This window comes from Hippocampus comes, unplaced genomic scaffold (assembly GCF_001891065.2).
Source record: "Hippocampus comes isolate QL1 unplaced genomic scaffold, H_comes_QL1_v1.1 scaffold381, whole genome shotgun sequence".
In the NCBI taxonomy this organism is placed as follows: Eukaryota; Metazoa; Chordata; class Actinopteri; order Syngnathiformes; family Syngnathidae; genus Hippocampus; species Hippocampus comes.
This window is the reverse complement of record NW_017805016.1, coordinates 587,434-612,576: the sequence shown is the minus strand read 5'-3', so window position 1 is coordinate 612,576 and position 25,143 is coordinate 587,434. Positions and strand designations below refer to the sequence as shown.

General features: G+C 41.4%; 1 protein-coding gene across 4 annotated transcripts; it reads right to left on the bottom strand.

Annotated features, from left to right (window-relative positions):
- Positions 1–227: 227 nt before the first annotated feature.
- On the bottom strand, positions 228–25,143 carry arhgef6 (Rac/Cdc42 guanine nucleotide exchange factor (GEF) 6). 4 transcript variants are annotated; one of them, XM_019863313.1, is made up of 22 exons: positions 24,728–25,143; positions 23,237–23,320; positions 19,063–19,147; positions 14,833–14,954; positions 14,450–14,660; positions 14,185–14,237; positions 13,820–13,914; positions 12,876–12,971; positions 12,480–12,602; positions 9,640–9,778; positions 9,477–9,536; positions 7,707–7,853; positions 6,935–7,021; positions 6,031–6,112; positions 5,777–5,892; positions 5,327–5,506; positions 4,193–4,213; positions 3,143–3,239; positions 2,192–2,278; positions 2,009–2,108; positions 1,612–1,666; positions 228–802 (listed from the first exon to the last, which is right to left on the bottom strand). In XM_019863313.1, the coding sequence occupies exons 1-22, from the start codon at positions 24,890–24,892 to the stop codon at positions 668–670; spliced, it is 2,340 nt and encodes a 779-aa protein (XP_019718872.1). In that variant the 5' UTR covers positions 24,893–25,143; the 3' UTR covers positions 228–667. The 4 variants fall into 4 exon arrangements, with proteins under 4 accessions (XP_019718872.1, XP_019718875.1, XP_019718873.1 ...); XM_019863316.1 differs by lacking the exon at positions 24,728–25,143 and adding an exon at positions 24,587–24,635; XM_019863314.1 differs by lacking the exon at positions 4,193–4,213.

Below are 25,143 nucleotides of genomic sequence, written 5' to 3'. Positions count from 1 at the left end.
TGCAGTGAGCTTGTTGTTTTTTCCTTTCTCGTTTTGTTCTATTTCCTGGTTGAAAACAGTTCACAGTGGCGTTCGGCAAAAGAGGCGACGGGTGTGAAAATGTGTGTGTGTGTGTGCGTGTGTGTGTGTGTGTGTGTGTGTGTGTGTGTGTGTGTGTGTGTGTGTGTGGTTGTCGACATTCAGTGACCAGCAATGCATCCTAAACAAAAATCAAGACAGTATTTTTGGGGGACATGCAGTACTTTACCACCATCTTGGTGTCAAGGAACTGTATGGTGAAAGGAGTTGAGGAGTTCAATTAGACAAAAATGGTGCTTTGCTGCCATCGTAATGTCGAGAAACTATGAAATGAGTGGAGTAGTTTGATTTGGACAAAAATGGTGCTTTCCGCCCTCTTATTGTCAAAGAACTATGTTGAAGGTGGTGGAGGAGTTTCATGAAGAAGGGTTTTCTTTTTTATGTTATTGACATTTTTGTTTGGTGGCGCGCCGTGAGATTTCCCGAAAATGTACCTTGGCTCCAGAAACTTTGGAAAACACTGACAGCGCGCAAACATATGTATTCGGACTGTGACGCAACTTCTGTGGCTTTGGATGTAAGTCTTCCAAGACATTCTGCACTTTTTGCAGCCCCCCCCACACACACACACACACAGCTCGTTCTGTGCTTAGTGGCCACTACCACCGCCTCCATCGTCCCACGTGCAGTCGTTCTTCTGCTTGGCCAGCTTCCTCACCACTCTCTCCAGCTCTTTGCGAGACTTCTGCTCATCCTCAAGAAACTGCTTCATCCATTTGTTCTCCTGTCGTAACATACACCGGAGAGGACATGTCGTCAAGAGGGGTTTGAGTGTGGGTTAGATGTGAGTGTGCCCCGCGATTGGCTGGCAACCGGTTCAGGGTTTACACCGCCAACTGGCCAAAGACAGCTGGGATTGACTACGGCATGCCCCGCGACCCTTTTGAGGATAAGCGCATCAGAAAATGGATGGCTGGACGGATGAAAAAAGGCAGGTCACCTTTAACCTACCGTAGCACGTGACCCGCATCACCGGAAGTTGTTAGTGGTTAGCAGTCTGCAATTCAGACCTGTTGCGTTTTTTTTTTTTTTTTTTTTTTTTCTCATTCAAAGTTTTTTTCATCTGCAATTCGCCGATGGCATTGGCAAAGAACGGGAATCTGGAGCGCCAGCAGAAGCATTTTAAAACGGTAAACGTGAGGTACGATCGTGATGTTCATACATTTAACACGCTGCAAAAGTGCATACAATGCCTCCGCGTCAGGTCTCCCACTAAAGGTAGGCAGTGATTTCCGTTTCACAAACTCAATCTTGTATCTAGTTTATTTTTCCGTTTCGTTCGTGTTAGAGGCTGTTGCTCATCATGGCATGGGCGTTTGCGTGCACACGGATGCACACGTAAGTATGGGTGCACGCGCATGCGTGCGCATGCGTGCACGTGTGATGACGGGTCGTAACGGGTCGATCGTCGGGGTTTGGTTGGTTTGAGAAGTAGATCTTCAGTAAAAGAAAGTTTGGGAACCCCCGAGCTACACCACACACCACCACGAAACACAATAACAAAGACTTTGTTGAATCAAGACAATAAAATACCTTTTTCAGTTCATGGACCTCATCCTTTAAAGCATACACTGCATCAACCAGACTCCTGTAAGAAAAAGGTGGGGGGAAAAAACTGACACCGTATCCAGATTTGAGTGGTGATGATTTGTAAGACGAGGTATACCTGCTCAATCAATGGAAACTTACGTTTAATAAATGTATTTATTATTGCGGTTTGAGTTTGCAGTGGTGCGGAACTGCAGTGTGTCATACTGAGAGCTGTTTCTATGTAATTACTGGTTATTTAGGTGTACAAAGAGGGCCAAACGATCCTCTATTAGGCAGTGTAATTCCACAACAATGCAAATTACGACACAGCATAATAAACACCGTTAAGATAAGACCTCAAAACGCAGACAGAGACAGAAAGTGAGCGGCATGCGCTTACTTCTCCTCAATGACCGTCTGCCCGTTGCTCTTCATCTCCTCCACAATGATTTTCTCTTCCTCGGGAAGGAGCACCTGAGGCACGCATTCCTTCCGCACGGCTACACCAACACAGGCACACCGTTTGATGCATGCTCACGTGAGCCCGGCGGAAGGTCAGAACGAGACGAGAAAAGATACAAACGTGTGTTGGTGGAGTGCAGGCTGGCTCCTGTGCAGTAGGCCTCGATCACCCTCAAGATCTGAGCGTCCTCTTCCAAAGCCACCGTGCCTGGAACACAATTCTTCCGTTAGCTCCGCCAAGAGCATTGCTTTAGCGTGTTTGTTTGTTAGCACAAAAAAAAAAAAGCACATGGGTCTTCATTTCCAGGCAAATCATGTTTGAGTGCCACTCCAGAAGGTAAACCAATCACGTTCTCTGCACCGGTTAACATTGTATTCCTTAATTTCTCAGTGAATACGGTCAACTCGCACCAATTCGTGGTTCTGCTTTCACTAAGCCCAAAGCAAAAACAGTGTTACAGTACTTTGATGGCGCTGAGCTATGCAGAAGTGAATTGAGGAAGTTCGTTTCGCCAAAGGTAGTGCTTTGCCACCATGTGGTGGCATATATGGGCAACTACAAACCTTTTTAGGGGGGTGTCGATTCATGGTTTTTCATGCATAATCTTGATGACAAAATTCAGATATGAATTAAATTGGCTTTTTTTTGTGTACAATTTGGTACTGATCCAAATTATGATTCTTAGGCCTTGGTGAAGGTCTTCATTCACCACACCATATTCATGACTAATTTTGAGTCGTGAATGAAGCCAACAATGTTTTTGGAATGTAGGAGGGACCTGGAATTCGGGTAGAAAAACGATTTTCTCCAGTTACGCCGGCAAAAATGCAAACTCCGCACAGGAAAGGGCTTAAGGTTCAAACCCTGCATCTTCCAACTGCGATCCAGGACAGGTGTGCTAAACACCCAACCACAATGCTACCCATATATATTTAATTATCCTTATTTCTACTGGGGAAGATGATTAAAAATGTGAGGTTACTGGAGGAGATTATGTTCCACTTCAACACACACTATCAAATATGAAAAGTGTATACTGTAAATACAAATTTTCTTTTCAGTCAGTCGTACTTCTCCTTGTGTGAACCTCGTCATCGGAATGCTTCCTTTCCTTCTTCCTGTTTCCAGGCAGAAACTTTTTCATGGGTCGTGGGCTCTTGCTGGAGTCCTGCAGGGGCACATTGTCAGTGAGTCTCTTGTCATGCTCCCCTGAAAAGAAGCCAAGACTGCAAACCAAATCACTGCACAAGCTCTCAGAGACCAAGGACAAAAAGGCAGCGAAGCGCGTGGCGACAGCTGTGACCAAAGCGGGCATGTAGTCGCACCCTGATAAAACCTTGTCCCTAAGCGAAAATGCATTTGAGGAAATGTGGAATTGAATTCACAACAATGTGTCAACACATTAAAGGCATTGTACGGGGAGTCAGTGCAGAAAAAAATTAATAAATCAAACGAAAGCTTGACAATGGGGGACATGTTTGCAAAGCAATGGGAAGAAAGAAGGAGTTAACATTTTGACACCACTTGTTTTGCTTGCAGAAAGTTTGATGACAAAAGACTCTTAGCACAAATCCTTCGACAGTGAATGAATGAAAGTGCCAATAATCGAATGCACCAAAAAAAAAAAAAAAAAAAATCGGTATTTTATGAAAGCATACAACAGTAACATAAATAGAATGTAAATAAAAATAAGAATGTTAAGTGATTATCATGACTTCATGCTTCGGTGACAGACACTCAACTTTCTACTCTGGTCCATGTTTAGTGTGGCACACACCACGTCCCCATACAGCACATTGACGACAAGAACTTGTCTCCCTCTCAATAGGCCGACTGACTGCTTTACAAGTTTGAAGGCACCCGTGATACTAATGGCACACACAAACTTTTTCTGACTTTATCGTCATTTTGTCCAGGCCCGTTTCAAGCTTCTGTTCTTGAATGGCTGAAGGCGCATTTAGCGCAGGAGAGGAGGAAGAAAGCACACATGCAGGCTTTCACAGGAAACCACATTGAGGAAGGAGAAGTTATGTCACTTCACCACTGAGGGCGCACACGCTTACTAATACACACCAACAGCTCCCAAGAGTCACACATACTCACACAGGAATCTAACCTTACCTTCATGATATAAGACATCCTCTACAGAAGACAGAGTGGAGAAAGAGAAAAGAAGTGCGTGAAAATATGACGGGAGAAAGGTGCGATGCAGAGTTAATAGTGTCAACATTTGAACACCACAGAAACACCCTCCTTTTTTTTTTTTTTTTTGCCTGATTGTGTACCGTGGTGAAAAGATGGAGAGAAGGGCAATGCATTGTGGGACTAAAACAGGCCAAGTGTGGATTCGACTTGATTCAGTTTGCTTGGCAGCGTTTTCTTTCACGGATAGCGGTCATGCGAATAGAAGTAGGCCATGCGAGAGAAACTCGTTTGATGTGATTGCTGCAAAACATAATGCAAAAAAAGACACATCGACTCTCAAAGGCCACTACATTAGGTACTTGTGGAACTTGATTAAAAATATTTGACCTTTTTTATGACATTGGTGAATACATTATTTTCATTATAAATACAATTTTAAAAATAATTATTTTACTCATAAAAAAATATGAATTCAGATTTATTTTATTGACAATGGAAGAGATAATCATGAGCAAAAATTACATTTACATGAAATTTGTTGCATTATTTTAGCAGTAATTCTCCTAAAATTGGTTAGTTAAAAACTAATTTGATTCATTCATACAGTTAAATAATTTATTATAAGTTATAAAATAAATACTTTTACACCGATTTTTAAAGAAATTTCATTAAACTGGCAATTTTTTTTGGCGCGGGGGGGGATTCAACACTTCCGAATTTTATATATTTAATAAAATGCATTTATTATTGTTCAAAAATAAGGAAGAACTATTTTATTAAAATATGCTGTTTTATTGCAGCTGTAATATTTTCCCCCTAAAATGGGTTGGTTAAAATATCAAAAGAGATACAGACAAAAAAAAAAAAAAACACTCACTGCAACTCTTCGTTGCAATGTCTTGAAGGATATGTTTTCAGATTTTCAAAATGGGGATTTAGTTTTCAAATTTTAGACCATAGACGTATTTGCTTTAAAATTCTAACAAAAACTTCATGGAGTGTGATTTTGTCTTAAAATTTTATTTATTTATTTTTTACCCAGCCCATCCGTTCGATTTTTGTGGGCCCCGGGCACCAAAGTTTGCACACCACTGCTTTGCAATCTCCTACCTCTTTGTAACCCAATGCGGCCGAGGGTTTGAGGGGCGGCGCCGGACGCAGGCAGCTGAGTGACCACGGCTTGCTCATCTTTGGTGGTTCCAGGGGCCCGCGGCTGACGGCGCTGAAGCTGCCAAGGTGGGACAAGTGGGTAGGGGTGCCCACCATGCTCAGGGGCTTGCCTTCTACCGTCTGCACGGGGGAAACAAATGCAAAAGAGCACCGCATATGATGAAAGCTTTCCACACTGTGAGCTTTGGTTTTGTGTGGGGGTGGGATCCATGATTACGCGCTATGTTAGTCAATTTTATTTACATAGCATTTATCACAGTCAGGACTCAGAAAAGGATTTGTGTGGTGTCTACTTCCGAATGTGACGCCATGAAGTTTTGAAATACTTTGAAGTGGAAAAAAAAGAAGTACTTAGCAGTCGTAATTCTTTAGTGTTTCTCAAGCTCAAACCTTCAAGATGGTGCCCGAAGGGCTGCCTCCTTTGCTAAACGGCTGCAGGTGCTCCAGCCACTCTTGCAGCTCCTGGGCACTGCTGCAAAACACCGTCACCCGCTCCATCATGCTTCCTGCAGATCACGCAAACACACACACACACACACACACTTCCTTGAGCACTAAGAGACCACATCCGCTTCTGGGAATGTGTGTCATTTGTAGAAGTGCGGGCGAAAGAAGTAGTTTGTAGTGCTTGTCAACATACAAACCTGTGATGTCAAAGGCAAAGTGTGCATTGTCCATATCATCCATGTGTCTCATTACAGTGGTGCCCGTCAGTGGCAGTCGTCCCTAAAGAAAGATATTAGACGTGAAATCATGATTTGTACTGTCAAAAAGTGAGAAAAAATGGGTATTCTGCCACGATCAAAGAAGCTTCTCGGTTCTGTATTCTGTTGATGATGAAGGAACTATTTGCTATAAACAAGGTCACAAGCATTTGCAGGTAATCGCAAGACACACTTTTCAGTGTAAGCCAAGCTGGTATCGAGTGTTGTAGGACTGAAGCGCTATCTATAACAGTGCATCTCTGGTTTTAAGGCAGCCCACAAAAGATATTTGTGGTAAATGATTCATAAGGGTCAATGTGTGAGGTGAGGTGTGAGGTAATCTGCCTACCAGATTTTATAAGCAATCTAACTTTCAGAGACGATTGCTCATGGGTAGGAGAGCCCTATTGATTTTGGCAAATCTGACTTAAGATGTCTGCAGAGGTCAAATCAACATTGGTGCCCTACATCTTGCGAGTGCTGCAAAGGTTTTGAATATGTCAAGCCAAAACTTGAGTGCTTTCAAAGGATTCAAATACTGTTTTACAGCATTTTATCATGCACAGGTTAAAAAAAAAAAAAAACCCTCAGACATTGCAGATAGGGATTTCCCATCAACATTTTGTGCACCCGAATCCACGTCACTCAATTTTGAGAGTCTTCCATTCCAGAGTCTTGATCAAAGTCTTATGCTTTCAGAAGAAGAAAAAAAGAGACTGGCCGAGTAATGAAATGAGCAGGCCTCACTATAATAGTTGCACAAGTTAAATATGAGCATGTCTGCCAAAAACAAAACCACACACATGGCTTTGTTTCCAGCTGCTCATGAATGGAAACGACTTGCCTGATAAATGAAGCCACTCATCCGTGGACTGGTGGAGAGCATCACGAGCACGTTGGGGAAAAGCATCAGGTAGCGCTCATCTTTGTCCTGAAAGAGATGCGCCATCTTCATGACATGAACATTCACATAGGCAGAAAGCATACTAATTACTGTAACAATGATGCTAATTTCAGTTAGCCCATATGTGGCATATTGCATTGTATGTACTTATTTTGGTGTTTTAATAATTGAATCATTTGTAGTGTGTATCAGTTTGACAGGAAACTACAACAGTGAGTCTTCGCTTCCTCAAAGTGATGTTATACAATAGACTCCCCTTTTCATGAAAGCGAGAGGAAAAGGTACAAAGGAATACTTAAAAATATGTGTTGTAAAATGTGTGCTGGGAGGGTTAAAATGTAATTTTAGCGTGGATTTATCATTTTCTATCCAAAGTGGGTCAGGTATGTATCCCCGCGATAAATTGTGCCTTCATAAAAGTACAACATAATAGCTAGTGCTGGCTAGCTTTGCGAGTGAAAGCAAAGTGAAATAGCTGAGGAAGATGATGGCAACATTATGACTCGTGCAGTGGTTGACACTAAAACGTACGTTTTTCTGCAGTCGTCTTCCAAGCCCCTAGTCAAACCAGACCCCCCACAAAGAAAACCCACAAGAAAGACGACGTCGCTCTTTCATAGGCTTCGGTTTAGTCAACATTACCCACAAAGCTCCCTTTGGAGGCTTTCACACTTGATGTTGAAGCACATTGGAAATTCAACCACTCTCTCACCTCACTGGAGCCGGTTCTCATGTGGACCTGGGAAATGTAGAGCACATGACCCAGACTCTTCATGCTGTCTCCTTCCCAGCCGCGCACCTGTTCCGACAGGATTTGCAGTTCCAGGTTCTTGCGCTTTCGCAGCTCCTGGCACTGTGTCTAAAACAAACAAAAAAAAAAAAATAGGGGACTAAATAAATACCAATAACCAGACAAATACAACTGGTTAAAATGTTGGTGTCACTTAGAAATGAGTTTGACTATAGGGCGGCTCGAGAAGTTGGTGCCCATATCAAATAATACTTCATGCTAAATTCTTTCTTGTCATATCCATTTTGTTTAAAAATCATAGAATAAATAAATCACAAAAAATGAAGAAAAACAATTAGAAAAGATATTCATACAATGAATCACAAAAAAAGTGTTTGAAAATAGGGAGTTATTTTTCAGCCCTCCTGTATTTTTCTTTAAAAAATATCCTGATCTTAAAATAATTTTCTCCGTCTGTGGCATTTCCACGTGCTAATTATGGCCTCTCCCTACTCAAAAAGAAAAAGAAAAAAAAAACACGCCAGGGTAAATGTTGTCATTTTCCATGGCAGATCACACATGAGGGCGCTCTGTGGGCAGAGACCTGTAGCAGTGTTTCAAATCGGCCCGCGTCACACCCTCATCACAACCCACAAAGTCAAACAAGATGTGCATGTATATTTCATGTTACCATCTTACTAGGAACTCAGCGCTTTGCTGAGGAAACTGACAACTGCTCTCGGGCTCAGTGTGGTTTTGAACCCATGTCGTCAACAAATAGCATCACAGCACATCCCCTCACTTTGATTTTTTTTGCTCCCCTCATTTCGGGAAAAACAAAATTAACACTTTCTAACAACTTTTACACAGAATCCCCACAATGTGAAGGTTCACCTTTCGCACTCCTACTATATTATACGTTTTGAAGCAATGTTACAGTATACAGACAAGTGTGAATTTATAGTCTGTGCCTTTTGTGTAGGAATGTGTTGTGCCGCAATTTGTCACACAACACTGAGCTCGACTGGAAAACATGCAACCTAATTAACAGCTAGAAAAAAGAGGGAGGAAACTCAACTCCACTTTTCCCGCAGAGTAGAGGATGAAATTTGCCTGTGAATGATATTTCATACTGTTTGTATGGTTTGCTGCTCTGCGTGCGTTAAAATAGCAGTTTTTCAGGAACTATAAATTACCATAACATATGCTAATTCTCATTTGCCAGTCTATGGCGTTTTGCATTGTATGTTAGCATAAAGCTAGCTTTTGTTATTACAAGGTCTGGTTGAACATTTCGATGTTTTAATATAAAATGTTTAATTGTCTTTGGTTTTATGTGTTAGTTTTTTTGGCAAATTTCAATGGGTAGTGACAAACATGATTTGCCTCTTGGAGAACTGTACGAGCGACAGTCGAATTGTCCATTCCTTAAAATGCTATATGCTAAAATCCCAATGTAACCGTGATAGTGAGACGAGGTGCAAAGTAATACCTTCAAAATGTTTCGCTATGTTTCATTGTGCTTTAAGCATATAGGAGGCGTAAAACAATGAGAGAGAGAGAGAGAGAGAGAGAGAGAGAGAGAGATTATTTCCACTTTTTGCGGGGTGGGTCTGGAAAATATACCTACGAGATTTCTCTGCACACTAGATTTGCCATTTCAAAACCAAGAAGTGACTATTGAGGGTCTCAGGGCGCCCTGTCATGCATGAATCAATATTACAAGTTTCCGTTGCCATGTCACACACTCACCACTAAACTCCTGAATACCGCTGTGGCCTTCACAATGTCGGAGAAGTCTGGGTGGGCTTCCTATGGTGAGGACATGGAACACTTATACAAGAGGTCGAATATTTATGCAGGAAGACATTAGATTTTTTTTTTTTAATACTTAATAATTTGGATGCATCTTTACCTCCACGTGTCTCTCCAGTTCCTGCAGCAGGGTGGGATACTTGTCCAGTCTCATGAAGGGCTTGCTAAGGCTGGTGGTCAGTGTCAGGATGCCCGGAGCGCTGGCTCCTTGGCTCTCCATGAACTTGTCAAGGTCCTCGCTAAGGAAGAGGAAACACCCCCAAAACTTAATGTCATGTCATTATTTCATAGCCTGAATATTTGCCACGATGGGACATTAACTGCTGAATGTTAGCCAGCTAGCTTAGTTAGCCAGTAATGGCTGCGTCCACACAATATTCGTTTGCAGTCTGGATGTGAAGTGGTGATTTTTAACTTAAGAGGCTCCAGGAACATCCATCCATCCATTTTCTAATCCGCTTATCCTCACAAAGGTCGCGGGCGCACTGGAGCCTATCCCAGCTGTCTTCGGGCAGTATGCGGGCCACATCTTGAACTGGCTATCAGCCAATCGCAAGGCACACATAGACAAACAGCCATTTGCGCTCGCAATCATACCTAGGGACAATTTGGAGTGGCCAATCAACCTGTCATGCACGTTTTTGGAATGTGGGAAGAAACTGGAGGACCCGGAGAAAATCCACGCAGGTACGGGGAGAACATGCAAACTCCACACAGGAAGGCCGAAGCAGAATTGAACCCTGGACCTCTGCACTGTGAAGGCAATGTGCTAACCACTAGTCCACCGTGCCCCCCTCCAGGTACATCACATATTTGTTATTTTTATTTTATTAACTGATGGAAAATTTGTCACCAAAGGGGTCCGAGGAGAAACTAAATATAGTGACATTGTTGGTAACACTGAGTAGCTGCTCACTTCTCCACATGCCTTACCTGTGACTGAGTTTTCATGGTAACAATACTTGCCGTTGGCATGACACGCCAAAACAATATGATTGTGATAATTGGGTTTTTAAATGTGCTGTCATTTTATTTTTTTTTTTGCATTTGTCCGAAGAATGTCAAGAGACTGCTTAAGAAGTCATCTGTGAACAGTTTAAAATTGTGAAACCAAGTCCTTGTGCACTTCACATGTCATCAATTAAAGCATTTCCAGTCACACATATTTTTCAAAACTTTGTGTTCCGCTTGCTACTAAGTAAAACGTGTGTAACTTGCGGGACTTGAAACGTTAGACAAACCTCTGAGTAACATGAAACCTGTCATTGGAAAGGTTTACACAGAAAAAACATGACTCGTGTCTCTGATCAAATATGAACTTGAGCTCATGGAACAACTTCAGTTTTACCTGCTGTTTCTTATTTTACCTTCTCATGTGGCTACATAGGATTTTGAATATTACAAACACTTCCCAATACCACACTTATGGGGGGGACGGCATGAAGGTCTCTGCCTCCTATGATGCTGGCAGAAAGGAACAAATGTTTCACTCTTTAGTGCTCCCAAAATTAGATAAAATAAAATAGTTAATAGTGGAAATATGCATAATTATATAACACTGTAGATAAATGTTTTGCTGTAAGTACACCATATATATAAAGTAATTAGTTTAGTGAAAAGTTGAATGCTTGAATTGGAATTCTAGCCCCTCCTCAACCCCGCTCTGTGGTTTTGTTTGTAAGTTGTTGTTTGTTTCGATATCATTACTACAAGAGTTTATGAATAAATATTGCTGCTCCGGCAATTGAATTTCCCTCACAGAATGAATAACGTCTCTTTACCACTTTAGTTAGCATGGCAGCAAAACCGCAGTGGGTGCAGCTTGTCGACATGTAGCTTCCTGTGTGCAGGTCAACTAATGTTGCAGCTCAGAGAGATGTCAGTCCTCATGAAGTGATTACACCATTCCTCAACACGGCTTCATTATTTTCACCACTCGTGGAAATGAGACCTAATTGTTACGTCAAAGGATATAAGGATGAAAGCGTGACACCTAGTGGCTTCAAGTCGTACTGCAACAGTCCATATGATTAGATCCAACTGCACCGTCTAACTAAAGAGATGCAATACACTTCAGATCAACAATTGATCCTTCACTTAGGCAGTGGTTAAGAAGTTAACTGTGTGTCTAATATTTTGTCCCTACCACATAGCTCATTGAGATATACTCTGATATGAAATCATCTTTCCCCATTGTAATGAATGGAAATTCCATTAATCCGCTTCAGCTCCCTATAAAACACCAACTAAAAAGTTTTTTTTGTTGTTTTTGAGAAAACACTAATTAGTTTCATGCCTTATGAAACCATGGTCATAATATACTTAAATAGAATGTAAACAATCAAACAACTATAAATACTATAGAAACATGAATAGTTTACAGTTATGGGGATAATAAGGGTTTGAGGTGTATTAGTAAATTTAGATTGTATTGATGGGTAAGTGATACATCGAAAGTTAATGAATTATTATGGTTAACTATATAATGGTTGTTAAATGTGATATTGTTCCACAAGATGTATTGTAATTTTGAATATTGTGTATAGTCTATTTTATGTATGGGTAGCGATGAATATTCCGAAAATACTCGGATATACTAATAATGACATAAATGTGTTGCTGTGTTCAAATGCTAAATGCTTAAAGGCTTATGACACTCCAATTTCAATGCTAGTATCGCTAGCCTATCTATGCTGTTTTGGATTGAGTGTTAGCATTAAACTAGCGGACTTTGATAAGACAAGGTTATGTGATTAGTTTAAATACACAACAACAACACCATTTTCAGATTCCTAAAATTAACTACTCACAACAGGTACTTGATCATAACTTCTACAGATTTTGAATGTAGCAAAAGGTTGTTTTATTTCATGATAGAATTAATGATAAACAACAAAAATACATCATTAGGGTGTATGAGAAAATACGTCGGTGACTGACCTGTGATCCGTGAGGATGCAGACGGCTAACGGGTGGCTGGAGCAGTAGGCCAGGTAAAGGGACTTGATCTGACACATCATATTTAAGAAGCATCCGGCCAGCCGCTGTTGGCCTTCTGGGACTCTGCAATGACGAAGTCAAGGTCAGAAGAGTGGCATGACAAGAGCGAGCAATAAGAAGAGCAAACAGGAAACCAAAAGCGGACATCCTTGTTTTATTCTTCAGATGTCTATAAAGATGATCTCCAGCACTAATAAGTAAGTGGGGAAAAACATCTTGTGTTTGATGACATTAGAGCAGCTGTGGCGACTCTTGTGATCAGTGAATGTTAAGACTCATAATGAGGTGATCATTTCCTCCCTCCAGAATGAAATGCTTCAATAAATGATGACTTACTTTATACATTCCTCCAAAGAGGCAACCAAGCCCTGCTGGAAGGTGAGAATCTCCTCAAGGTTTCCACAAAGAGTGGCGCTGTCTGCACTGCTCAGCCTGCGCACAGAGTCATTGAACAATAAGTAACTAAATATTCAAATATTCCACTCTGAGAAAAGGTGGCAAAAGTACTGAAACTCTGTACTTTATGCAGGATTAGAAATATGACCTGGGTGCTTGTATTGGCAAGGAAATAAAAAATAAAAATCATTGGACAGAGCTTTACTGCAAACTCAATTCTGACATGATAATCAGGACTGAATTGATGAGAGTTAATTGGCTGAACTAATGTGATATGAATGATGGTACCTAGAGGAAGTGATTGGTGGGTCATTGCATGCTAAATCACCCCCCCAAAAAACTGAAAAGAATGAACCAAGCGCATTTTGATTTGAATTAAACTTGTGCTTGTGATACTGATGGCACAACACTAAATCTCAAATTTGAGGTCAATAAGAGCACGAGTTGGGGAGCTACGGCCCACTGAATTTTAATTAATCCTGCAAAAAAGGGGCGTGGCCGCCTTCCTTTGAACCCTTGTAGCTCAGGAACTACTAGAGCAATCTTCACAAAACAGGTATTGTCGGAAAGAGAATACAACAAGGTATCTTTTACAAGATTGTTGTATATTTTTTCGACCTTGAAATTGACCTTGTGGATCACATGACCTTCAATGTTTTCATGAAATGTAATGTCTCAAATCTCCTCAAACACAGAAAAGTTTCAGAGATGTAAAAAAAAAATTCGGGCCCTACTCCAATTGACTCACAAATGTGAAATTTAGTGTTGTGCCATCACTATCAAAGAGCGCAGCAATTTTAATTCAAATCAAAATCCGCTTGGTTAAACCCACTGGGTCATTTGGCATGGAACGACCCTGGTGAGGAAAAAGCCGTCCTCCTTACTTGTCGCTGGCTTGTAACGGTCGCAAGTAACAACTCAACACCGTTTGCAGCTCTTTGACAAACTCGCGCTCGTGTTCCAAGATGTCCTGCACCACCTGAAAAAAAAGGCAACAGACACAGTGGGGTGCCATTCATGATTCACCTGCTAGTCATATAGGGAAATATAATTATTTTCTTGTTATTTTATTGGATTATTTGTTTTCTTCATATACAGAATGTTACTTAATGGAATTTTCCATTTTGGGAAAAAAAGGTCAACATTTGATTCATTATAGCGGACTGCTTAACAGTTTTACGATTGATAAGTTTGAACATAAAATATCTTGTCAATTAAACATGGGTTGAACATGATGCTGTAAACTCACCACACTGTAGTAGCTTTTGGTCAGCTGAGCTCCTTTAGGAGACAGTGGTTTTTCTACGGGAGAGAGATTAACAATGATGAGTCTTTTAATGCAGCGATTCCCAACCACTGTGTTCAGACGGATCATCAGGTGGGCCACCAGAAATGACCAGAAGTTGTTTCAAATCTTGTAAATTTTTGTCACGCAAAATCAAAATTAAAAAAAAATGGTTCACTTCCCCCCCCAGAAATAAATAACGTGGCCGTCATTGCGCCATCCGACTCACCGCAGGCCTTGACCTCGCGCACATAGTTGCTGGGGAACCATCCCGTCTTTCCGTTGAGGTTGCCCTCCCACCAGCCACCTTCTTCCTGCCGCGTCACGATGATGACGTCGCCTTTGGTGAACGACAACTCGTCCTCATTGTTCTGCTTGAAATTGAAGCGGGCCTTCACCATCAGCTGTCCGCTGTTACTGCTGCCATTCTCCGACATCTCCTGTCACGTGGGTGTTTACATATAAGAGACGGTCAAATTCAGTTCACTTGTAAAGGTGATATCACCTTTTAGGTTCATCCTGAAATTACAGCGCAAAGCTGAATATCCCAAACTTTTTGTGACGAGCATATGTGAGCTTGTAACAGAACAAGAGAGAAGATGGAGAGCATACCACAGATTTGGATTGTCGCCGCAGAGAGCCTTTGGACTTGGCGGAGGAGATTGTGTGCAAGGATGATGTCGGACTAAGTGATTGTGTGCCGGACTGCGGACATGATCTCTCTGCAGCACTGTCTGTGGACACACAATATGCAGCCTTGATTATCGGGTTTTCTTATCTCATTCAAACTGGATAGTCAAGAACTCCTGGCATGGGGTGAGTGTGCAAGATGCTAAAAGCATATCATTGACTTCTGAATTTCTGGCCTTACAAGATAAACTGATGTCCAAGACGCGTTGCTGTTATTTTCTCTCTCTTGGCCTATTAAATTTTTACAGTGAGATGTGAAGATTTGGACAACACAGTGGTTAGCACGACAGCTTAAAAGTTCTGGAGTTTGGAGTTAGAATATCTGTTCCAGCCTTCCTGTATGGAATTTGCATGTTCTTTCTCACTGTGCTTGCATTGGGCCTTATCCAGGTACTCAGACTTCCTTCCATATTCCAAAAACTTTCAAGCCATGTTCATATTCAAAAACAAAGATCACAAGGGAGAAGACACAGAGGCCTCTTGTTGGATCGACTAACTCATGACTGATGCACCTCAAGTCATATTTGCAACACCTATAAAAAGTAAACCATCCTTGTAAAAACCACACTAAAGTAGCTCATTCTGTTATATTTCATAACGAGACTAACAACAAAGTCTCCTTCCAGCATTTAAGTTGCTGCTTTGCAAGTTGAAGTTTTGTCAAGGCTTCTGCCTCGCCACAATCCCGTTTTGTCCGCTGTGGCCTATCACGGGGCTGCCATGGTTGCCGCAACATCAAGTAAACGTAACCTCAAAGGTGACAAACATACTGTATATTACGACTTGTTTCAACCAAGGTTATTAGAGTTAATAAAAACTAATAAGATCACTAAAAGTAACATTTTTTTGAAAACTGTCCTTTAAAAATTAAAATACAAAAAGGCCGCTGATGGTGTAGTGGTACACTCGCCTGACTTGTTTGCGGGCAGCGGGGGATCGGTTCCCACTCAGTGACGGTGTGGATGTGGGTGTGAATGTTTGTTTGTCTCTATATGTGCCCTGCGATTGGCTGACGACCAGTTCAGGATATAGTCGGCTTCAGGCCAAAGTCAGCTGGAATAGGCTCCAGCAACTCCCCGCGACCCTGTTCAGGATAAGCGGTGTTGAAAATGGATGGATGGATATATGATTAGATGGTTGCTCGTCCGGTAATTGGCTGGCAACCGGTTCAGGGTGTCCCCCGCCTGCTGCCCGAAGACAGCTGGGATAAGCTCCAGCACCCCCGCGACCCTTGTGAGGATAATGAATATATAATTTAAAAATAATGATGAATAATTAACTGACACCACATCCTAGTTTAATGAAATGACCCGGTAATTATAGCGAAAATATATTTTGCTTTTGTCTTTGTCAATTAATATCATACCTGTTAAAAAATGTTAAGTATTTACATTTATTTTTGTCTTGCTGGAAGCGCATCCAGAAGAAGGAAGGTCAAATAGCTATTTGGGAATTGCACATTACTTTATTACACAATGCTTACTGACCTTTATACTCCGTATACCAAAAACAAACGAACAAACAAAAAAACAAATAACTAAAAAATAAAAACTAATACAATCTAACAAACCCACTAGGAACCTAATTAAAACTAATTAAAAAAAAAGTCAAAATAAAAAAGAAATTATAACGAAAAATTATTAGAGTCCTCGTCGCAACTCATCTCCACAGTCAATATGTCATGATCAAGACAAAAAAAAAAAAAAAAGAGGTCCAAAACGGATCTATTCACAGAGCTGTGATTCTGCAGCAGCATTTGGTGATGTGCATGGGAAGCAGATTTTCTCTGACAAGCCACCACTGACAGACAAAATAACACTGAGACTGAGGGAAGAAAGTGAGCAGAGACCAGTTCTGCCTCCTGAAGCAATTAGCCCCAAAGCACTGCAGGCCCACAGCACTGTAAATATTTTAAGCTGCAACCTTAGAGTGTGTGTGTGTGTGTGTGTGTGTGTGTGTGTGTGTGTGTGTGTGTGTGTGTGTGTGTGTGTGTGTGTGTGTGGTGTCTCAAGGGCGATATTAAAGTTCACATTATTGATTCTGTGTAACAACACCAAGCCCTCATTTGAATGGAAAATGAACAAAGCAGGATATTAGTATTGCATCAAGCAGAGCAGGCAAATCTGGCACCCAGCAGGACACAAACACACACCAGCTGGCCTCTGCCAGTAAAGCCAATCAGCTTGATCAAATGTTGCATGACACCAATTGAGCAACACAGACTGTGTTGTTGCCTCTTAGCCCACCAAGGGGTACAGTTTGCCGCAGTACAATTTGAAATTGCAAAACCTGGAGCTGACTTGTGTCTCCCCCGTGGACTGTGAGATGATTGCTGCATGAGCTACACAACACAGCGCACTACCATCAAAGCAGTCAATTCAATCAACACAGAGGATGAACATTAAAGACAAAATATCTTACTTTTATGTGTTCTTGTCTTTCTTCTTCTACTTCATACAATTTGAACTGAATTGACAGATATCATTTTTATCAATATGTTCACATACAAAAAAAAAATCATTTCGTAAAACCTATTTAGCCATTCCTTTTGTTCCATTCACACACCGTCCTCAACAATTCATTCACTTACTCAAAGAATATTGCTGTAAGTTAAGTAAAAATAAAATAAATGAAATGCATTTCAAAAATATATGGTCGAACTCATACAAAAACACAGTGGGCGATCTCCAATAAGATCAGCTACCAATGAATCAATGCTTAATTTGGGACCTATGTGGGGGCTGGGGGGGGGACATAAGCGAAGACCATGCTGAACCCATGCGGATCAAGTACTCTTACAAAGCAAGGACCAAGATTCGAACATTATCGAAATGAACCAATGACCTAAAGAAAAAAGCTTCGCTGTGGCAGACGGATGAATATGAACCCAATGTAAACATTGGTTCCTGATTATAACAAGAATGGCAACCACTTTCCATTCATTGCTTTCTTCCTGTTATCTGTGAGTGAGTGCCGCTCTCTGCATGTGAAGAGTTTATAAAATGGATGGATGGATGGATGGATGGATGGATGGATGGATGATAGATAGATAGATAGATAGATAGATAGATAGATAGATAGATAGATAGATAGATAGATAGATAGATAGATAGATAGATAGATAGATAGATAGATAGATAGATAGATAGATAGATAGATAGATAGATAGATAGATAGATAGATAGATAGATAGATAGATAGATAGATAGATAGATAGATAGATAGATAGATAGATAGATAGATAGATAGATAGATAGATAGATAGATAGATAGATAGATAGATAGATAAACAAATATTGAATTCGTGTATGTTCGATTGTAGTTCTATGGTCCGTGCTTTACATATTTTTTTTCATTGATTTTGACATTGATTGTTGGCCTTTGCATTGCCAATACACAGTGTGTATTTTATCACTGGTGTACTGCACATGTTGACGTTCAAGAGTCCGTCCAATATATTGAATGAATGCTCAAGAACATTCACACTGACACCCTGACACCACTCTGAGAGTATGTGTGTTCTGAGAGGCAAAGCACGCTCCCTCCCCATTAATTTCCGAACGTCGGCCGATGTTATAAACGAATCAGCAGCTCATGCTTGAACTGTTTCCATCTGTACTGTCTGACACACGGTGCAACAGCACTCCTTTTTGGGGCAGTCTAAATAATCAAACGATACATTTAAACAACATACTCTGAGTTTCCGAATTGACGCCATGAAGCAGCGCACGCTCTGAGCGTATTTCCGAACGCAGCCACGATTCTGGAACGGAGATTTTGAGTGCGAGTCTTAGCTCGATTTTCTCTCTTTTATTTTTGTCAAATTAAAAGGATTTAGCAATAAATTTAGGTCACGATGTTGTGGTTCAACCACCGGACTTCAATTCCCATTGGGATATGACTCAGAGTCACTGAAAAGTGAGTCTGCTTACTCACAAGGACAGTCCGTTAAAAAGCAGAAGAACCTTCCAAGAAGTCACTGTGTCCTCTATGCCATTTTGTTTTTGTCACAATTATACAGCCCACATGCATAATTGATTAATTGTGGAAAAACTGGTGAAGCAATCGATGGGTGTAAATTCACCGCGGCCTTGTTTGCGAAGCAGCGGGATGCAGGAAGGTCACGGAAGGACGGCGCGGGCTGCCTCTTACCTTGTGTGGCAAAGTTGACAGCCAGCAACGTGGTCAGGACCTTGCCAAAATTCTCCCCGCTGTACAGGCACTCAGGCTCAAACCCCTGGAAAGGACACCACAAAAAAAAAAGCTATAAATCACTGTGTCACAAACAGGGTGCTGTACGCCAATAATTGGATGCACAATTGAACACTCACTGGAATTAAACAGGCCTCGGCTGTACACACACTAACTACGTGCACATGAAGCATGACCCATATTCTGTGAATTAGTGGTCTATAAAACAGCCAGACACCATTACGATTCACTGCACATGCAGGCACGCAGTGCCGCTTTTTTGCCGTCTCAGGCAGCTATCTCATTTCCTTCAGAGCTTTGGGTTTCACATTTTAAATAAAACATCTTAAATATAGAGTTTGAGTGGCCCGGCTTCAATCCTGTTTTTGTCTGAGGACCGTCACATCACCTTCGTCCGCATCACATCCTGCACTGAAGCACGAAAGCACTGAACTAATTCCTGGTCTCACATTAGGAAATTGTCAAAGACAATTTTTGCATCGGTGGTGATTTTAGAGAAGCAACATTTCGTATTCTGATACAAATGTGGCCTTCGGATTATGATAATTATACCCATGAAAACAATACCGGAATTATTTCCAACAGAAATATGCCAACTCATTTGGCATGACGAATGTAACTTTTATGAATGGAAGGCCCACCGCACACAGCGCGATGAGGGCGATTGAGGCAAAAGTGGACAATCATGATTCATGAAAGCATTCAGTCGGCACCTCACAGCTGCCAACTGACCATCACACACATAATCACTGCAACAGAAAATCCGTGACTCTGGTGGTCCTATCGAAAACAATATTTTGAAATGCCACATTCTATGTAACTGAACCGAAAACAAAACCCCCCAAAAATGCTTTGCTTTTCAGCCACACTTTCAGATGAGATTTTCCACAGTGATTACAGGTAAATACTGTAAAACCAAATATGCACACACTCGATATGCTGTATTGGTACGGCTTGAAATTGGGACAACATTCATCTGCAATTCATATTTCAAATTATGGGCTGCCTCTCACGGAAACTGTCTCAATGTTCTGAACTCCTATTTCCAGGTATTGAGCAGAACAGTAATGCAGTAACGTCCTGAGAAGTTGTGCGGTAGCGTGGATGTGACGACAAGGTCCTGTGTTGACATCATTAACCCTTTCATGCACAAATAATAATAACCTACATCTGCATTTTTTTCCTCAAGTTTATTTATTACTCTGTAGGCATGAAAAAAAAAATAATGGCAGTGAATGGCAACACACCTAAGGGTCCATTGTAGTGGTTGATGCACAACTGTGACATTAAAGTTAATTAATACAAGAGAAAACAACATGTGAATAGTTGTCCACTCAAGTAACCGCTGTGCCTGAAAGGGATAAATAACTAGTTTGCCGTAATTGAACCGCACCTCCATCGCTGGCAGCCAAATCGTGTGCTCCATTTTGCCTCAACTACTTTTTAAACAAACTGAACAATGAATTGTACAAATTCCAACATGTGATCAATTATCAACAAATCCGTTTTTATGAGCATTGCCAATAAACTCACAAAGTAATTTGAAGAGGTATCCCATGTTGAATTTTGTACATTTCTGATAAATGTTGCACAGCTGTATGTAATGTATGAAGTGTTACCAAGTGTATCAATCTCCTTGTATGTCTTTTGCAGTGGTAGGAATTAACGAAGTAGAAATACTTTGTTCGGTGTTACTCTACTAAAATCCTTTTTTTCAGGTATATGTACTTGAGTGTTTATTACTACAAAGATGTTTTACTTTTAATACCTGCATTTGAAAACAGATAGCTGTACAGGCTTGATGTATTTTTCAACCTCTACGAATAACGGCACAAGAAAACAAAACGATGCAAATCGCGTTAGATAAGGTCCACCGTGTCTGAGATCTTAACTGATTGAATTCTTGCCACGATATAAACGAAAGTGAAAAATATCGCATTTACTCACCTTCGTGTGCGTCCGTGATACACTCATGCAAACTGAATCCATGCGGCACAACACAGCGGATCATCCCAAAATAAGCGAAACATGCCCACAAGAAGTCATATGAAGCACAAATGTGCATCGACAACAGCCCGAACTTATTGGACATAACAAAAATTAAAATCCAACCATGACCACACAATCACACACTCTAATAAATGATCCCATTCAGCTGAGGAAAGGAACAAGAGGCCTTGAGCACTCCATGCCGCTTCCTCTTTCGGTATGTCAGTGCAGAAGTGAAAACAGTATGACTGTCTTCTTTGTGGAGGCATAGGATAACCAGGCACTATTTGCTGCAGTGGCGGGAAAAAAAAAAAGACACGATCACGTCAGCGACCAAAAGATGGGCAGGGCTGGTTGGAGGGCCTCAGGCTGGTTGGCCACGAGCTGCTGCTGGCTTCACAAGGTCTAATTATGGTCTGAGGGGGACCTCCCAGACATAACAAGCCAGTTAGGTATTGGGAGCTCCAACACTCCATCGTGCAGTGAGTCAGACTGGCATAAAGCAGATGATGTGATTCAGAACCAGACCAAGATTATTTATAAAATTAGAGAGGACGTGTCCAGTGTGGCACACAGCGAGAGAGCGGACACTCCCAACATCTGCAACACATTCCCTCCATGATAATGGAAGCATTCTTCGAAACAGTCCGGGACACTTCATTGTATTACAACTCATACGACAGCCATTATTTTCATTGAATTCTTCCACCCCAATCCTTTTTTGCTTTGAAACTAATTCTATTTATAAGCTTTATTATGACACATAACGACACATTCCTAATCAAAAATGAATCAAAAAGTATATACAGAAAAGCTTCACGTACTGTATTTGCTGTTAGGGATTTGCGGAGTTACTTATTTGTTGATTTGTTTTGGGAACCTGTTGTTCGATTTTTGCTGGGGAAAAAAATCACTGAGTGAGTTGAGGTGTTTTATTTAGACAAAAGATTTGGGACTAGTGTAGAAAACATTTGGGAGGTGTCAATTAATAGTGAATTTTCACTATTTGGGGCAGGGCTCGGTCCATATCCGCGGGGAAACACTTCACACGGAAATAATTATCATCTTTTGGTGGTTTCTCTTAAACAAGGCCATGGATGGGGAATATCTCACTTCTCTCAATGTGTTGCGCCATTGTTGGCAATACTTCCTGCTTTATATTCCTCCATGTCACTGCTGTCCCCTTTTTTCTGCCTTGTAGGACCCCCTAAAACCTCAGTCGATCAAGATCTCAACCGCTAGTGACTTTACCCCTCTTTAGTTACATCTTTGTTACATGAAGAAAAAGTAAAGAGTTAAAAAGTATAGATATTTGTTTTCAAATGTAGGGAGCAATAAAATACTTCAGTGACTACAGTGTACAAATTCTCAAACCCTGGAGGCTACCTGGTTAATCCTTCCAGTCGAGTACTGAGACAATTTCAAAGATTAAGACACGCAAATCTAAGGATAGTTGGATGTCTACTGTGTAACTGTTAATGGCTCGTAGGGTCAATGGTTCCCTTGATTGTTCCACTATTAAGAGTTTAGAACTAAAATGCCTTGTTTTAGAGGCGACATTAAAGTTGAATTTTGTGACAAGGCAAGCTATTGAAAATTAAAAGTCCAGTATTAAGAGGTTATTGCAGAAAGTGTTACATTTGAGTAAAACCTACGCCATGTTCAATAAAAGTTTGCATTTTAAAGCATATTTGACTAAAATAAAATTCCTTGTCATCAAAATCGCAACAAATTATGCAATTTAAGTATATTGCTCAAAGGAACAACCGGTTCCGCCTACTGCCCGAAGACAGCTGGGAAAAGCCCCGGCACGCCTGCTTCTCTCTGAGGATAAAGCGGTTCAGATAAAGTAAAGTAATTCAACTGAAAACTCTACGAAAGTACGGTACGAAATGTCCAACTACATTTTGTTACTTCCTGGCAGACAGAACGCCTGTTTATGTGGCTCACTCCACATGGACGTGCTGCGAAATCCGATACAGTCCAAGCAGGCTCGGCTGATCACAACACAAGCAAGCAGGTCTAAGTCCGCTCACGGGGAAACCTGCACCGGGGCTAAAATGGCTAATAAACCGACCCAGAAACGGTAGCAAGGTTTCTTCGCCATATCCAACCGCAAACTTACCTCCACTTTCAAGGACGAGCATCCTCTCAGAAACTCTCGAATGTTGCCTAAGCAGTCGGCTTCGGTCCGCGGATCCGGGCAGTACTAAACACAAACACACGGGAGAGAAAATAGCATGTTCGAGCACGAAGGCCAAGCAATACTTTTTTTAAACACGCCGACTCGAAGCTAACGCCACTATAGTATAGTCTGAAGTGGTCGCAAGAATGGGAGTTTATGAAATATGGAGTCAATCCGCGTCCTCTTCGTTGAAACATAGCTATTAATGACATCAGCGTCAAGCATGCGCCGATGTATAAATTTCCGCTTATTTATACAACTTTCGAAATAAAAGACAAATAAAGTTCCGTTGCTGATTGAAAAGCGAGATGTCGCGCTCTAGATTCAATTATACCGCAAACGATAGGCCAACGGCGAGAGGTGTGGGACAATCGCTGCAAGAAAACTTCATCATAAACCTACATTTCACACGGTTACTTTTGGTACTTTTTAATAGTTGCCTGAGAATGCATGAAGTTCGGTTATTCTTCTGACTAATACTTCCCTGTGCTTATGGTTGGTATACTGTCCGTTTAATGTGCAATAAAATGTATCCACCTTCTACCGCTTATTCGGAAATATATAGAAAACCAAAACATGAGAGCGATTTCCGGTATTATTGTTCTACACTTTCTGTTTGACACGGTTACTTTTGGTACTTTTTAATAGTTGCCTGCGAATGCGTGAAGTGCGGTTATTCTTCTTACTAATACTTCCCTGTGCTTATGGTTGGTATACTGTCCGTTTAATGTGCAATAAAATGTATCCATCTTCTACCGCTTATACGGAAATATATAGAAAACCAAAACATGAGAGCTATTTCCGGTATTATTGTTCTACACAATCTTCCTGCTTGCCGCCAACTTTACAAAAAAAAAGAGGTCGAAGCAAGCAACCGGGAAGAGCCTTCGAGGAGGAAGTGACGAACCCTGCCTGCAAACTTATCAACTTTACCATCTATTGGTATTTTAAGTCTGAAATATCCCCCATTAACTTTAATAAAACCTACTACCTATACATTTGATGGTGTTTAACTGTATTTGGCAAAGCGAAGGTTCTTCCCGTTTCTGCTTCCACCGCTGCATAAGCGTCGAGAATGCGGAACATTATCAAAGTATTTCTTGGCAATAGTACAGCAAATATTGCCCATTAGCCTCGTATCATAAACATTGGCGACGTCATTAAAAGCAAAAATGTCGTTGCAACTTTTAAAATGGGCGGCCTGTGCGTCTGTGTGGATATCAAATCCCTCCCTTTGTGTCTACTGTCGGACCACATTATGTCAACTTTTTTTTTTTCAAACTTCTCTACCTTGGCACTGAAACCGGGCACAAACTTTTCGACCAGCTTGCATAGTACGATGCCTGTGCGTCTGTGTGGATATCAAATCCCTCCCTTCGTGTCTACTGTCGGACCACATGATGTCAACTTTTTTTTTTTTAACTTCTCTACCTTGGCACTGAAACCGGGCACAAGCTTTTCGACCAGCTTGCATAGTACGAGGCCATCCTTCAGCGAGGCTTTCAAGAATTCCTCCGGGTCAGCGATGTTCTTCTTGGGGGAGCCAAGCACTCCCAGCGATATCAACCACGTTACGGTCTGCTCCTCGGGGTTCATGGCGCCGTCAAACGGGCATTGCCTTGGCGACGGTTGTCCGCCTCCTCCTCCCTCCGCTGGTCAGGTTCCCGATCGGCGTGCAGTGCACCTCGAAACCCCGTACTTCTGCTTGAAGTTCGGCAAAAGGCGTCAGAGGGGTGGGGGTAGGGGCCGGCTGTGTTACTACATGCCAAAAATGATGATCACCCCTGCTGGTAAGCAGACACCTCAACAATAGACAGCAGCAGAAGTGCACTGCCAAGTACAGCAGC

Coding starts and splice junctions, on each gene's coding strand:
- arhgef6 (XM_019863313.1), bottom strand. CDS start 24,892: ATGAACCCCGAGGAGCAGACCGTAACGTGGTTGATATCGCTGGGAGTG. Junction 13,915..14,184: donor CCAAAAGCTACTACAGTGTG/GTGAGTTTACAG, acceptor CTTTTTTTTCAG/GTGGTGCAGGACATCTTGGA. Junction 9,537..9,639: donor AACTGGAGAGACACGTGGAG/GTAAAGATGCAT, acceptor TCCTCACCATAG/GAAGCCCACCCAGACTTCTC.